This window comes from Pinus tabuliformis, chromosome 6 (assembly GCF_031772625.1).
Source record: "Pinus tabuliformis cultivar Carrire ecotype Pingquan chromosome 6, CPIR1, whole genome shotgun sequence".
Taxonomy (NCBI): domain Eukaryota; kingdom Viridiplantae; phylum Streptophyta; class Pinopsida; order Pinales; family Pinaceae; genus Pinus; species Pinus tabuliformis.
Genome location: NC_142292.1, coordinates 1,870,651,983 through 1,870,667,604, shown reverse-complemented (window position 1 = coordinate 1,870,667,604; position 15,622 = coordinate 1,870,651,983). Strand labels below are relative to the sequence as shown.

The 15,622-nt window shown below is 37.7% G+C and overlaps 1 protein-coding gene across 2 annotated transcripts in view; it reads left to right on the top strand.

The window, feature by feature from the left end:
- LOC149266608 (actin-related protein 2/3 complex subunit 4) overlaps positions 1 to 15,622 on the top strand; it is a 348,674-nt gene that overhangs the window by 71,508 nt on the left and 261,544 nt on the right. For both annotated transcript variants that reach the window (XM_089397075.1, XM_089397078.1), the window contains exon 3: positions 11,056 to 11,108. In XM_089397075.1, the coding sequence (XP_089253201.1) occupies positions 11,056 to 11,108 (53 nt within the window). The remainder of the gene's footprint in view (positions 1 to 11,055; positions 11,109 to 15,622) is intronic.

Below are 15,622 nucleotides of genomic sequence, written 5' to 3'. Positions count from 1 at the left end.
CAGTGTTCCATTCACACATGCGCGCAGGAGAAAGGAAGTGCGATCGCACATGTGGGCCGAATTGTTAATCTACGTAGTAGTTTCACAGATCTAGTGTGTAGGAAGGGAGATCGAGTGTTTTATTGTGATTAACTGGGAAGTTTTTCCCTTCTTGTAATTCTCAGAAGAAAATATTTTGTTATAGAAGAATAATAAAAACACATAGCATTGCAGGTTTTCCTCGGAGATGGGGTTTCTTGGGTATATCTGAGTTGGTTTGATGTGTTTTTATTCTGATTTATTTTCCGTTGTGCATATTAAGTTAGAAAACTCAGTGTGTTTGTAATTTATGTTTCTAGAATGTCAATTGTTTATATTTTTGGGTTTTTGCACGTAGAAATTGGGTTTTTGGGTTTTTGCACTATGCCCATAACCACACCCATATTGAACCTTCTAAAGAAGAACTCATTTCGATGGAATGATGAAGCATAAAAGTGTTTTGGAGACTTGAAGGAAGTCATGTCTAATGCCCCTGTATTGGCAACTCTAGACTTCTCAAAACTATTGTAATTGAATGTGATGCTTCAGGGTTTGGCATAGGAGCAGTACTAATGCAGGATGGTCACCCAATCGCATTTGAAAGCAGGAAGCTCAATAAGCAAGAATGTCTCAAGTCTACATACAACAAGGAAATGCTTGCTATTATGCACACATTAGCCAAATGGAGATAATATCTCTTGGGAAGTAAGTTCTTAATACGAACAGATCATAATAGTCTTCAACATCTCCTCCAACAGAAAACACTATCTACAGAACAACAAAAATGGATAGAAAAAATCGCTACCTTTGACATGGATATATTACATAAGAAAGGGAAAGATAACGTAGTAGTTGATGCTTTGTCGAGGAAAGACGAAGAACCATCATTACTTGCAGTTTTAGTGGTTGTGCCCGAATGGCTTAATGAGATTCGAAGTGAATATGAAAAAGACCCAGAAACAAGTGCTATAATTAAGACACATAATTCAAAATTTGAATGGAAGAATGATATTCTATGGTACAAGGGAAGAATTTATCTGAATGCAGATTCCAAATTTAAAGCCAAGGTTCTCAAAGAGTTGCATGATTCACTATCAACCGGACATGTAGGATTCTTTAAAACCTACTATAATGCACGCCAGTCATTCTTTTGGAAGGGAATGAGTAATGATATTCAAAAATATGTAGCAAAATGTGATAAATGCTAGAGGAATAAAAATGAAAATATTATGACACCCGACTACCTCATCCCTTAAACATCCTGTATAAAAAATGGGAGGAAATATCAATGGACTTTATTGAATGTTTACCTGTGTCTGATGGTAAGGATAAAATTCTTGTAGTAGTCGATAGACTCACCAAGTATGCTCACTTTATTGCAATGAGGAAATCAGACTCAACAAAACAAATCGTTGAGATATTTTGCAAAATGGTTTACAAATTACATGGATTTCCCAAGGTCATTGTAAAGGACATAAATGCCAAATTTGAGGGTCATTTTTGTAAGGAATTTTTCAAACATATAGGAACCTACCTCAACATGAGTTCAGCTTACCATCCTCAAATAGATGGCCAAACAGAGGTTGTCAATAAATGTTTAGAAGCCTACTTACGTTGTTATGCCACAGACAAACAAAATAAGTGGGTTCAGTGGTTACATCTCGCTGAATGTTGGTACAATTCTACTTACCACACGTTAGCGAAAATGACTCCATTTTAGGTTCTGTACGGTTACGAACCTCCGAAATGGAAGGACTCTGCTATCATCGAGACAAAGCTTCCTGCTGTTAAAAACCAGTTAGAAGAAACCCAAAAAATCATCCAAACCCTAAAAGAAAATCTAAATAATGCAAGGAATTGTATGAAGCAGCAAGTTGATCGGAACATAGCTGAAAGAGAATTTGAAGTTGGAGAATGGGTATTTGTTAAAATCTAGCCTTATAAGCAGTTGTCCTTAAAATAGAAGGAAAAAAATTGGCACCAAGGTTTTATGGACCATACCAGATCAACAAAAAGATCAACAAAGTAGCATACAGTTTAAGCCTTCCTAATAAAAGTCGTGTTCACAACGTTTTCCATGTATCCTGCCTTAAAAAAGCACTTGGTCAACATCAATCAGCGCAAACAACACTTCCGACTTTAGATGACGAAGGAAGGGTTATTCTAGAACTAGAAGGTATCATCTCCATCAGGGAAAAGAAGCTGTGATCATAAGTAATCCAAAATTACTTGATCAAGTGGAAGGACTTTCCAGAAGAAGAAGCTTCTTGGGAGACAAAAGCATTTCGCCAACAACACCCATCATTACGTATGCTTTGGGGCAAAGCATCTTTTCAAGGGGAGGGCAATGTTATATAAAATTAAATTAATTGTAACTAGTAAGTAATTAAAGGGCATGATATTCAACCCAGGGCCTCCCACAGTGTAATCAATCAATCATTAATTAATATAATATTCATGTTTCTGTCAATTAAAGTGCTTGTATGCTGTAGTCTTTTATATAATAATTTTGACTCAACAAAAATCCTAGAGCACACAATGGATGCTTTTACCTATTGACCAATAACCCAAGCATGAAACCCATGCTTTAATAAGTCATTTTTCTTTTACAATAAAAAATTCTTTTTCTTTCTTTTGAAAAATACAATTATGAAGACCGACACTAGTTACATTTTTCAACAACTCCCCCCTCATTGTTATACTTGGAATCCTTTCCTTTTTCCTTCTTGGCCATACTGACTAGGGCCATGTCCTTTACTATCTTTTGAAAACTATTCTAGATGTAGTCTAATTCATTAGTGTCATAAATTTATATGATCGAAGCTTTCTTGTGTCCTTGATCTAGAATTGTGCATATTTTGATTTGTTGATAGGCTAAACCATCAGGGGACTATCAAAATGACACTTCAATACTACACTGAAAAAGAATCTTCATCATCTTCTGGTCTTTTTGCATCTTCGATGTCTAGTTCAAGCTGTTTCTCCAATTTGACAATAGTCCAACATAGTCTGCTTTCTCTCCCTTCGAAAAATATATAAGAAACTATAAACTAAGAAAAATCTTTAAGAAACTATAAAAATCTCACTCACTCATTCCTTTTTAGCAGGCCATTACTATTTTGTATCGTGCTGCAGACTATTGCGGATTTTGTCTTATACCACAGTCTCTTATATACGTGTCGCGACAACACTACCATTGGTTTTTTCTCTCTATGTTATTTTTAGCATTTTTTTTAGGAGATGCGCTTGCACTCCCATATTGTAGTCATACTGATTGTACCCTTCTTTAGTTCCATTGACCTACTTTTGTGGTCATTAGTTGGACATTAATAAATTTACTTAGTTACTATAACGTAACAGTACTTCACAGGCCATTCAACGACAGGTATGGCATGTGTTGTTGACTAGAACTAATTTGTAAGCTACTGTGAATATTCCGTTGGACAGTTCGTCACAACAAATTTAATACATCTATACTTAAAAATCCGAAATCTACATTATGAGGATTTATTTCTTTTTAGATTTATGGATCTGTAAAATTACCGTTATTGCATAGCATAAAATAGAGAATAGCGAAATAAACTCACAAACCACGATTGACACAAGATATAACCTTGGAAACCCGTTTGGGAGAAAACCTAGTTGGAAGGTAAGACTGCTTTGCTCTCTTTCTTTAAATAGAAAATGACTACGAGTACAAAGAAGTAAGGCCTGTGGCCCGTGGGCTACTATAATGTACAATTCCTTTGTGTGCTCTCCCTATCCCTCATGGCTACTTTGCTCATGTATGGAACAAAATGCACTCAAAGAAAGAAACCTCTTTTCCTCCTAGTGTCCCGGTTATAACACATCCCGATAGCCTACTAGTCGTTAGGTTTGACTCCAACTCTTAACCAGAATTACAATATGGACTTTTCTAGAGTCTTCTTCATCATGATCATGTGGATAGCCCCTTTTCCATGAGTAATGGGGGTTGACGTGGCATCCTCTCCAATTATGGTCAATTTTGAATCTTTGATAGTTGAACTTCCAGGAGGCATAACTTTCTCATACGACCTCCGATTGAGGCAATTCTTGTGCCGTTGGAAAGGTATCAACATTTAGATTATGGAATCTAGGTCCGTAGCAAGGTCTCGAAAGATATCAACATGTAGATTATGGAATCTAGGTCCGTAGCAAGGCCGAGACCACAAAAGTGTTCATTTAAGACCTCAAAATGGCTCTTGAAGTTTTTGACCCAAAATTTTCCAAACTGGTATTGCCGGTAAAAATGGTCCTGTGCACTGATTCCTCCACTTTTTCCACTCTAAAAGCATCAAGGTGGATGACAAATAATATAATGATCCAATTCGGATCAAGAAACTAACAAAATTTGTGATAAAATCTATATCATCATCTGCTGTTCTATTCATCGCTCGTTAGAAAGAACATTCAATAAATGGTTCTACCTTAGCCTTGCTCAACATTCACTTTAATACCCGAATGATTCATTTCCATTCCTTCAGCCTTAGGTTTTCTCAAAGACTCCCCTATTACAATAAGAGGACACTCTACCTTCCATATAATAAAATAACCTAGAGCACCATAAACTTCTTCCCCAACATTAGAGTCTTAGACAATGCCTTTACATGTTCAACAAGCTTTTCTCTAGAGGGTCCACCCAAAAAGTTGGACAGGGTATTAATCCTATACACGGTTCCATCCGAAAATCTTCCACGAAAGCATTTCTGATTCAACACAGTACTGATATTTGTTCTCAACAATTCTGAAAGCATTCCCATGAGATGAACTCATCTTGTACAACATAGACAACACAGACAATGGTGTCAACTGTCTTTCAATCCCTGCTTACTCTAGAACATTCACTGTCTTGCTCCGTTGGAAATTCTCCTAGGAACACCCAGTGCTTCAACCTCTTATCACAAATAGGCCTTGACGAAATTGTGCATTAACAGTGCATGAATTTTTTTGGCCAATATTATAATTTCCTTTAGAAATTTATCGTTAAAGTGAACAACAACTTAGTTCCACCCCCCTCGCCACCCAACCATATCATGCGATAGCACCTTTCACTTGTACATAACCTTGAAACAAAACAACTGGACGTTTCGAAAGCTATAGAAGAGAGCAGCCATAAAATGCTAAATACAATGCAAGAGTCGTAGCATCTAACATAAAATCTTCCTATCGCCATTTCTTCTTCTGGTTAAGAACAAAGGAGACATTAACCGTGAGTAGCTTAAAATTTATTCATTTAGTTTTTATTTATCTTGGAAATAACTCTCCAGGAAATTTCCAGGCACTTCCTCTCATTCCAAGGATGGTACCTACTGTAAAGTGGGTGGTGTAGACTTAGTGCCTGACCCTGTAGGAATTCAAATGGGGACCTACACAGTGTCAGATTACCTGCAATGTCCTTGTAACAATGGCCCAACCGATTGAGCTAACCTTTGAGGCTAAATTTATATTAGTTTGTCTCACATTTAAATAAGATTAGTCATTCTCGCAGCAATGTACATTTTGTAGAACTCATCTGAGCATTTCATGTCTTCAACTCTGAAATCGGATTCGCTCTTAGAGGGCCACATGTCCGGATCCGTCGAACCCGATACGATTCGATCTAAATCGTGTCCGGATTTCGTGACACATCGTTTCTAATTGGGACACGATCGAATCTGGATCGTGTCCCAATCAGACACATTGTGTCCCAAAATTCGGACACGAATCCGGAATTTTGGGACCCGCGCGGCCAATAAAGGGCGGAAATGACTTTTTTTTCATCATTTGCTGTCATTTCTTTTGCAATAGTTGAGCTGTGGGTTTGCTGTGAGGAGTTTGGAGCAAGGAGCCAAGGGTTTGGAGCGTTTTCAAGGAGATTCAAGCAACAGGTAAGTGCATTTCCTCTCTATTTTTTTTGCATTTGTATTACAACAGTTTGTATATGCATTTCTTTTACAAATTTGTGCATGTTTTGTTTATTTTTTTACAGTATTCATGGCTCAATCAAGGGTAGCAGGTAGGGGGCAAAAGGGGGAAGAATTTCCCCATTGGAGATGCCCCTCCTCCCCCAATTTCATCAGAGTCTGCTGCAAGTAATGTTGAGGGAAGCCTTCCTAATAAAGGTAACATTTGAGAAATATCCCTTGTGGAAATATGTCACAAGAGACGATGGGCCAAGCAACAAGGTGAAGGGAGGAGGCAATGTGAATTGGAGATGCAACTTTTTCCACAATACTTTTACAAGCACATATTTTTGTGTGAAAGGCCATTTGTTGGCTTTACCAGGTTGTGGAGTTGGAGCTTGTACACAAGTTCCTTTACAAAAGAGGAAAGAAATGGAAAAAGAGTTCATTGTTGGTATGGCAAATGTGGCTGCAAAATAAAAAAAACCAAGAATGATGACCCCCTTCCATTTTTGAGGAAAGGCAGCAACAAATTTCCATTTGAGAGTTCTAGTGGGGGACAAGCAGCAAAAAGAAAGACAATTTCACTTGGTCCAATGGACAAGATTTTTCAAAAAGAGAAACGGGAAGAGCTTGATCTCACCATTGCTTTTTTGTTTCTATCAAAACTTCATATCCTTTAATGTTGCACGCTCACCTCTATTTATTGAGATGTGTCGAGCTCTAACTCACGGGGCTCCATCATGGTATGTGCCTCCTGGTTCAGAGAAGCTTAGAACCACATTGTTGACGAAGGCAAAAAAAGAGGTGCAAAAAATGCTTGAGCCTATTAAAGCATCATGGCCAACATCTGGGGTTAGCATTGTTTCTGATGGATGGACAAATCCAACACGGCACCCACTCATCAACTTCATGGTGTCTTCCTTGAATGGTCCAATTTTTTTGAAAGCAGTGGATACACTTGGAGAATACAAGGATGCACAATATATGGGTGAGTTGTTTATTAAAGTTATTGAAGATGTATGTGTTGATTCTTGTGTGAAAATCATTATAGATAATGCACTCGTTTGCAAGGCTGCTGGCATGACTGTGGAAGCTAAATATCCAAAAGTGTTTTGGACACCTTGCATTGTCCATTCATTGAACTTAGCACTGAAATCCATTGCTTTTGATGTGCTTTGGATTGGTAACATTATTGAGGATGCACGACATATCCATAACTTTGTACAAAATCATACAAATGCCCTCACTATCTACAAAGAATACAACAATCTATCATTGTTGAAGATTGCAGATACACGGTTTGCCTCTTCATTCATCATGTTGAAGAGGTTGAGGGAGGTCAAGACTGCTCTTGGGGCCATGGTTATTTCAGAGTTTTTGTCTTTTTGGAGAAAGACAAATTAAGTAGCCTCTAAAAGAGTGAATGACACAGTTCTAGATGATGCTTGGTGGGAGAGGGTAGATCTAATTATTCAGATCATGGACCCTATCATTTCTTTGCTTTGATTTGCAGATACAAACAAGCCCATCCTAGGAGAGGTTTATGAGGGATGGGATTCCATGATTGAGTTTGTGAGGGGCATTATTCTACAGAGTGAGTGCCCCGAGTACGAGACATCACCAGAGGCCTTCTGTGGTACTATACAAGATATTCTTGTCAGCAGATGGGACAAGAATTGCACACCTTTACATTGTTTGGCTCACTCATTGAACCCAAAATACTATAGCCATGAGTGGCTGAATGGTGGACCTTCCCGTAAATTCCCTCCTCACATGGTTGGTGAAATCTCACAGGGGAGGAAAGATGCATTCAGGTGGGTTTTTCAGGATAGAGCATTGCTTGACGAGGTGGAGGATGCCTTTGCAGAGTTTTCCACTGGCACTGGTCGATTTGCAGGATATGATGTGATTAGACACAAGGGGGCTAAGAAGCCCTATTCTTGGTGGGCAAAATCATGGGGCAACAAGCCCTCCTCTACAGCAGTTAGCCATTAGGCTCCTCTCTCAGGTGACTTCATCCTCTTGTTGCAAGAGGAATTGGAGCACATATGGGAATTTCTATAGTGTTAAGAATAGCAGGCTTGAGCAGTCCAGGGCATAAACAATGGTGTATGTGCACACCAAACTTCGTCTTATTTACAGGTAGAGGGAAGAGTGGTTGAAGGGAAAGACAAAGATGTGGGATGTCTTTCCTGATGATATGGCCCTAGACAACAGTGTTGAGTTGGCATTGGCCAACATGGATCTCAATGATCTAGTGCTAGAGCCTGTTAGATTTGATGGTGGTGATATTGTACAGGGGTCATCCTCCACACCAATAGCTGTAGAGACGACTTTGGATACAGGGGAGGAGGAGGATGTAGAGGAGAGCAGTGGTGACCATGATGATGAATGGTCCAGTTTTCTTGAAAGCAGTGGATACACTTGGAGAATACAAGGATGCACAATATATGGGTGAGTTGTTTATTAAAGTTATTGAAGATATATGTGTTGATTCTTGTGTGCAAATCATTACAGATAATGCACCTGTTTGCAAGGTTGCTGGCATGACTGTGGAATTTAAATATGCAAAAGTGTTTTGGACACCTTGCATTGTCCATTCATTGAACTTAGCACTGAAATCCATTGCTTTTGATGTGCTTTGGATTGGTAACATTATTGAAGATGCACGATATATCCGTAACTTTGTACAAAATCATACAAATGCCCTCACTATCTACAAGGAATACAACAATCTATCATTGTTGAAGATTGCGGATACATGGTTTGCCTCTTCATTCATCATGTTGAAGAGGTTGAGGGAGGTCAAGACTGCTCTTGGGGCCATGGGTATTTCAGAGTTTTTGTCTTTTTGGAGAAAGACAGATCAAGTAGCCTCTAAAAGAGTGAAGGACACAGTGCTAGATGATGCTTGGTGGGAGAGGGTAGATCTAATTATTCAGATCATGGACCCTATCATTTCTTTGCTTCGATTTGCAGATACAGACAAGCCCATCCTACGAGAGGTTTATGAGGGATGGGATTCCATGATTGAGTCTGTGAGGAGCATTATTCTACAGAGTGAGTGCCCCGAGTACGAGACATCACTAGAGGCCTTCTGTGGTACTATATAGGATATTCTTGTCCGCAAATGGGACAAGAATTGCACACCTTTACATTCTTTGGCTCACTCATTGAACCCAAAATACTACAACCATGAGTGGCTGAATGGTGGACCTTCTCGTAGATTCCCTCCCCACATGGATGGTGAAATATCACAGGGGAGGAAAGATGCATTCAGGTGGGTTTTTCAGGATAGAGCATTGCTTGACGAGGTGGAGGATGCCTTTGCAGAGTTTTCCACTGGCACTGGTCGATTTGCAGGATATGATGTGATTAGAGACAAGGGGGCTAAGAAGCCCTGTTCTTGGTGGGAAAAATCATGGGGCAACAAGCCCTCTTCTAAACAGTTAGCCATGAGGTTCCTCTCTCAGGTGACTTCGTCCTCTTGTTGCGAGAGGAATTGGAGCACATATGGAAATTTCTATAATGTTAAGAAGAGCAGGCTTGAGCAGTCCAGGGCATAGACAATGGTGTATGTGCACACCAACCTTCGTCTTATTTACAGGCAAAGGAAGAGTGGTTGAAGGGAAAGACAAAGATGTGGGATGTCTTTCTTGATGATATGGCCCTGGACAACATTGTTGAGTTGGCATTGGCCAACATGGATCTCAATGATCCAGTGCTAGAGCTTGTTAGATTTGATGATGGTGATATTGTAGAGGGGTCATCCTCCACACCAATAGATGCAGCGACGACTTTGGATACAGGGGAGGAGGAGGATGCAGAGGAGAGCAGTGGTGACCATGATGATGAGTACAGTGATGCTGATTTTGATGATGACTATGAGGATTGATGACTCATGAGTCATGGGCTACCTACTGCCTTGAGGCTTGTATACTTGCAGTTGTTTTGTATTTTCTATTTATATTTTCCATTGGCATTGCACTACCTATGTAACACATTTTGATTTTGATGACTCAGTGAAGAAACTACAGCTGTCAGTGTCTTTATAAGTTTATCTTACGATGTTCTCTTTCTCCTATTGGATCATTGATGAATTGAATATGTATTATGATTTATCATTTATGAATTTAGAATTTATGATTCATTGCTTTATCATTTATGTGACATGTATTTGAATTTTGTATGTACTATGCATGCTATAATGTTACAAACTTACTTTGTAAACTGTAAAACTTACATCTAGATGAAGATCTATGTTTGAAATCAATGAATTTGTGTAAGAAATATCTAATTTTTAATATATATATATATAACGTATCCGAATGTGTCCTGTTCCAGGGGGTCAACGTGTCCAAATCCGACACTCGAATCCCCGTATCCGACGAATCCCGAATCCACGTGTCAGGTTACTTAGGTCTTCAAGGATTATTTTTATGAACACTGAGGTATTACATGTGAGAAGGTTTAACTATTGTTAGTAAGCTGTCAGGAATCACCTTCCACAGTTAAGAAGCACCAAATTTTTTGGCTTTTAAGAATATTTTGTTTTGGAAATATATTGAAGGTGACACAGAAACACCAGAATAGATCCTCTATAAATTTTTTGTATGATAAACTTGAAGTGAGATAGTTCCATTCATTTATGAATCATTTTCTTTGACCACATCATTGAGGAAATTTAGTTCTTTGGCCTGAAACATTGACTGTAGTGGGCACTGCACACAATCCATTCTTGTAGTGGGTGTGGGCCCTACTAGATGGTTGGATGAGAGAAGATATGGGAGTTGAATACGAATTGGAAAATTGTTTCTGTACATGGTTAATTTTGTATGAACTATTATTTGCCTCTAGAATGTTTTGCTCTCTGTTGCTTATATAGCTATGCTCAAGGTTGCTAGTGTAAAGATTCATTGGGTGCTTGAGATAGATAATAAGAAGCAACTCAGTAAGTTATGCAATGAGACAAGTTGTACAAGCAAGTATGGAGCATTTTTCAATACATAATATGTACCATTCGACTTCCTAGAGTTGTTTTTGCATGCCATTCTTTGTATCTCATAATAACGTTTTATCTATAGGACTACTGACCAGTTTGTTCTGCTTTGATTTTCCAATGTTGCTACAGAACTTTCCTTGCCAGGAAGTTGAAAGACATAATAAACCAGAAGTTGAATTCAAGTAAGTCATGTTGACAACCTTTGATTTTCCTATTCCAGTCTTTTAAGATGAAGCTGTCTCCCAGTGTTACACTGTTTGTTGCTTTCTACTTAAATACAATAAAATTTAAGTTATTTTTTCAATTAGAAGCCTGATCAAAATGTGGATGCGGCTGTGTGATGTTTGATTAATTGTGAAGATAGGTTATTTCTGGTTTCAGTATAAAACATGAGATGAAATTGAAGAATGAAGTGCTACATCACTTGTCCATCACATTTCTTGTTACCTCCGAGACCCACACTCAAAGATATTCAAAGTCCAAAAACCAAGTGCAACTGTAGGGCCATATAGGAAGGTTGCTCACTGTCACCACAACAACTCTTCCTCTCACTTTAGGCTGGTTGTTTTCTGGTTGAAGAGGGAAAGTTGGAAACCCTAAAAAAGAGGATTATGATATTTTCTAAAATTTAAGGGATGATGTATTGCTAACAGTAGTGCCTGCCCAATTGGGGAATGGAGTCAGGATAAACAATCACGATGGTTTGAATAATATGGAAATATGTGTAGTCAGCTGTTATAAACATGCTCTAACCACTTGGATTTACTTCAATATGCAGAAAATTAAAGTAGTTCTTTTCCAAAGTTACTTCCTGCAACCAGTACAGAATCAGCCAAGTAATAATGTGCAGCCACGAATAATTAAGAGACAACCACATTTGAAACTATAAATGAAGTAGACAAGAGTAGGAAGCCTTCATTATAGAACAAACAGCCAACAATACATTATTCTTCAAGTGTGATTTCACGAAAAGATCAAGAGGGCCTAAACCTTCAACCCTAGCTAGGGCAGCCAATAAATAGAATGTGTTAACCCTTGGATTCTCCTTAGAGGAAAAGTCCTAACCTTTCTCACAGGATTACCTATGGATACTATAAAGTGGCCACAATCTGTCACCTGGTGATCACCCCACTCTTTAGGCTTAGAAAGATCTAAGCCAAGGAGTGAATCCCTCAACTAATCCTGTGTTTATTGTGGTATAGGGGAAATCAACCCCAGGACTAGTTCAACTAACTCAACCCGAAAGAAAAGGTGCTTATCTAATTTTGGCAAGGAATTTCTCAAGGGGAAATGACACCCAAATAGAGGCTTAGTTTGAAAATATTTATGTGAAGAAATATTTTTTCTAAATTTATTTTGCAAAGCCTGATGCCTAAAATGAGTACCAAATAGCTGTTGGAATAATTGAAATTAGTGAGACTCCTTCAATAGCAACTACCCAAAAAATATCTCTGTGTGTCTTTGAAATGCCATGTTAATTCATATAGTGTATTATGAATTCATCAAGAATCGAAAGAAATACAACCATCATCCATTTGATTTCAAAAAGAGTCAAATAAGCTTCCAAAGATGAGCATAGATTATATACTCATGATGAGATTAACATCAAATCATCATATCGCTGGAAAAAAAAAATGCAATGCTATTTTCAAATGGATTTATAAGTACTGCATTCACTGACTGATTAAATTTGTTTGGATTAGAACTTAAGATGAAATGCCCTGTTTGAAAAAAACAATTGTTTAATGTGTAACTGTAAATTATTCAGATACACTTCAATAACAAACCTTGATCCATTGAACGAAGATACTGTCAAATATAGACCTGGTATTTAGATTCTAGAGTGCTGTAGATGTTAAAAAAATGGGAAAATGAATCCTTATGTTCAAACCAAATAACATATTCAGTATTGTATTTACCATCGCACAAGAATGTTACTAAGTCAAGGGCATAATCATCAAAGTAAGCTGTAAAACAACACAATGAAAGACATCTAATCTCAAATAAGAATCTGGACCACACAAAAGAGCCTTTTGCAAGGCTAGCAGACTTACTGCGTTTTATATATATACCAGAATTTAAAATTTTTCTAGATCCCATTAAGTTATTACTTGGAATTGGTATACCAGTGAAATAATCCAGAATGTGTACAAACGCATTGCCATGGTCACATTAAAGAAAATAACAATACTCTGTGTGAAATATGTTATGAATAAAATATAGATATAAATAATGTAAATATAAATAATAAATAATGATTAATTAGTAATTAGTTAATGAAGAGGTATGTCCCTAAAGGACATGACTGTTCATAAAGGGACACCTGCCTAGGGTACATAAGCAGGCTTTCTCTCTCATTTGTAACATCAGATTCTCATTCATACATTTTAATATATATTCTTGTATCTTCAATGGAGATCTTTACATTCCAAGTCTTTTGGAATGTTTAACTTGCTATATTCGTTACATTGGTATCAGAGCATTCCTTTGAGTAGACGAACTTTTTTCGTTACATTGGTATTAGAGCAGTTCGATCCTCTTGCCGCTTAATCGCTGCACAAAGTCGTGTTCTCCGATCTAGGTCTTTGACCATCAAAATTCGTCAACCTTGTTGCCGTTGAAGCGTTTCGCTACAAGAGTTTGGAGGTTCTTTGATCTGCTTGTTTCACCATTTAGGCCTTTGGCAATTTAAATATATTAAAAAAAAGAAATCAAAATACTTAAAGAAAGAGTTTAAAAAAAATTATTAGAAAAAAAGATATTAAAAAAGATATAGAAAAAATATTAAAAAAAAGGTCAAAGATTGAAAAAGGGAGTTATTTATATTAAAAAAATATAAACAAAATAAAAAAATTTATATAAAAAAATTAATAATAAAAAAACTTGTTCGTTATAAAAAACAAATACGGAAAAAAAACCCGTTACAATAGTCATCCACTGCACGACATGGCATTGTTGATGCCGCCAAGATATCACTGACCTCTGATTGCCGCCGCTGCCTCTGTGGGCCATTGCCAACAGCTCCCCGCCGCCACCGCCGTCACGTTAACCCTCGCCATCATACCCCGACGACGAGCATATCACAACAACCGTATGCCGCTGGAGCCCCATCTGCACAAACTCCAGCCGCTGACAGGAACCCCATGCTTTTACCGCTCCGCCTCTCCTCGTGCCCTTGCCCACATTCTTGTCTTCAGCAACACAACCTACTATCACTGCATGACGCCGTAGCTGCACCCAAATCTTGCAGTTTACAAGCTGCTGCCGGTTAATTATCACTGCTTACACACTGAACGGAGACCACTCAGTTTGCGCTAAAAAATATTTCTTCTGTACATTACCCAGCCTTGCAAATTTGTGGACTGAGTCTTGGCCAAAATCCAACCTAAAGAGGCACAACGAGGAAGGACGAAACATTGCGACCTTTGATAATCTATGCTCATTTAATGAATTTAAACCAAATAGTCAAAGTTTGGAGTTTAGTAAAAGCGGTCATTGTCACAAAAGGAACGAGGTTATCAAAATCAAGTAAACAAAAACAAAAAAAAATGATTATTCCTATGATTGATAGGGAAGTCCAATAAAGTATTCAATATTGAAAAGGTGTGATAATTTTTATAAGAATTTTAGAAGTCAAAAAGAGGAGCATATTAAGTAATTATATATATATTATTAGAAGAGGATTAAAAGGGTATTTAAAATTAAAAAAAAAATACATTGAGGAAAAAGGTCAACTTAAAGTATAATGCAATGTTGCACGACTCATACTCATATAAGACTTGTCATGGCATTGACTAGTCGCCTCGTATAAGACTCAGGAACGACCCTTATGAGACTCGTATAAGACTCATCAAAATACAATTTTTTTTTTTTTAAATATGGTAAATTTTAAGCACAAAAAAGAAACTAATGACAATTCCAATCCTTATAAGTTATAAAAACCACAATATATGCAATAATTCATAACATCATCTCATATCTATAAAAATACAACATAACATATTCGATTTTTGTAAGCAAAACATTTAGATACTGAATAAGAAAAGGACTCATGATTCCATAATTAAAATAAAAAATGTTAGCAAGTTCAAAATTCAAATACATATTTCATAAATGATAAATGATTGTCTCATAACAATCTTGAGTCTCATCACTCATGGACGACCACGCCTACAATAAACCCTCGTGGAGCTAGTGGTAACATCGGAAGGCTGAAGCAACTGTGAGGTAGGTGTATTTGGAGTTTCCATTTGAGATGGCAAACTAGAGAGATCCTCAGTCTCTTCATCAAGCCAACTCAAATCAGGGGCCTCCTCCACCACAACCCAATCAGACTCTAAATCAATAGTATCCAATAAAATTTGATCTGTATCATTTGGTTGCACTTGTTTTGTGAGCATTCAAAGGTTGTAGTAGATGAAAACCAACTTCTCCAACCTCTCATGCTCCAACCTGTTTCTCTTTTTGCTGTGGATGTGCTTAAACACTGACCAATTGCGCTCACAAGAAGAAGCATTGTAGGGTTGAATCTGAACTCTGATGGCGAATTCTTGTAATTGTGGTGCCTCAGTGCCACAATCTATCCACCAATGAGTTGTAAAAAAATAACAACAAAGGGAAATGTGGGAGGCCCTGACCACATTGTACGAGGGAACTTCCATTCAGCGGAAGGTGTTGCTTGAGAGTCAGCTGAGAC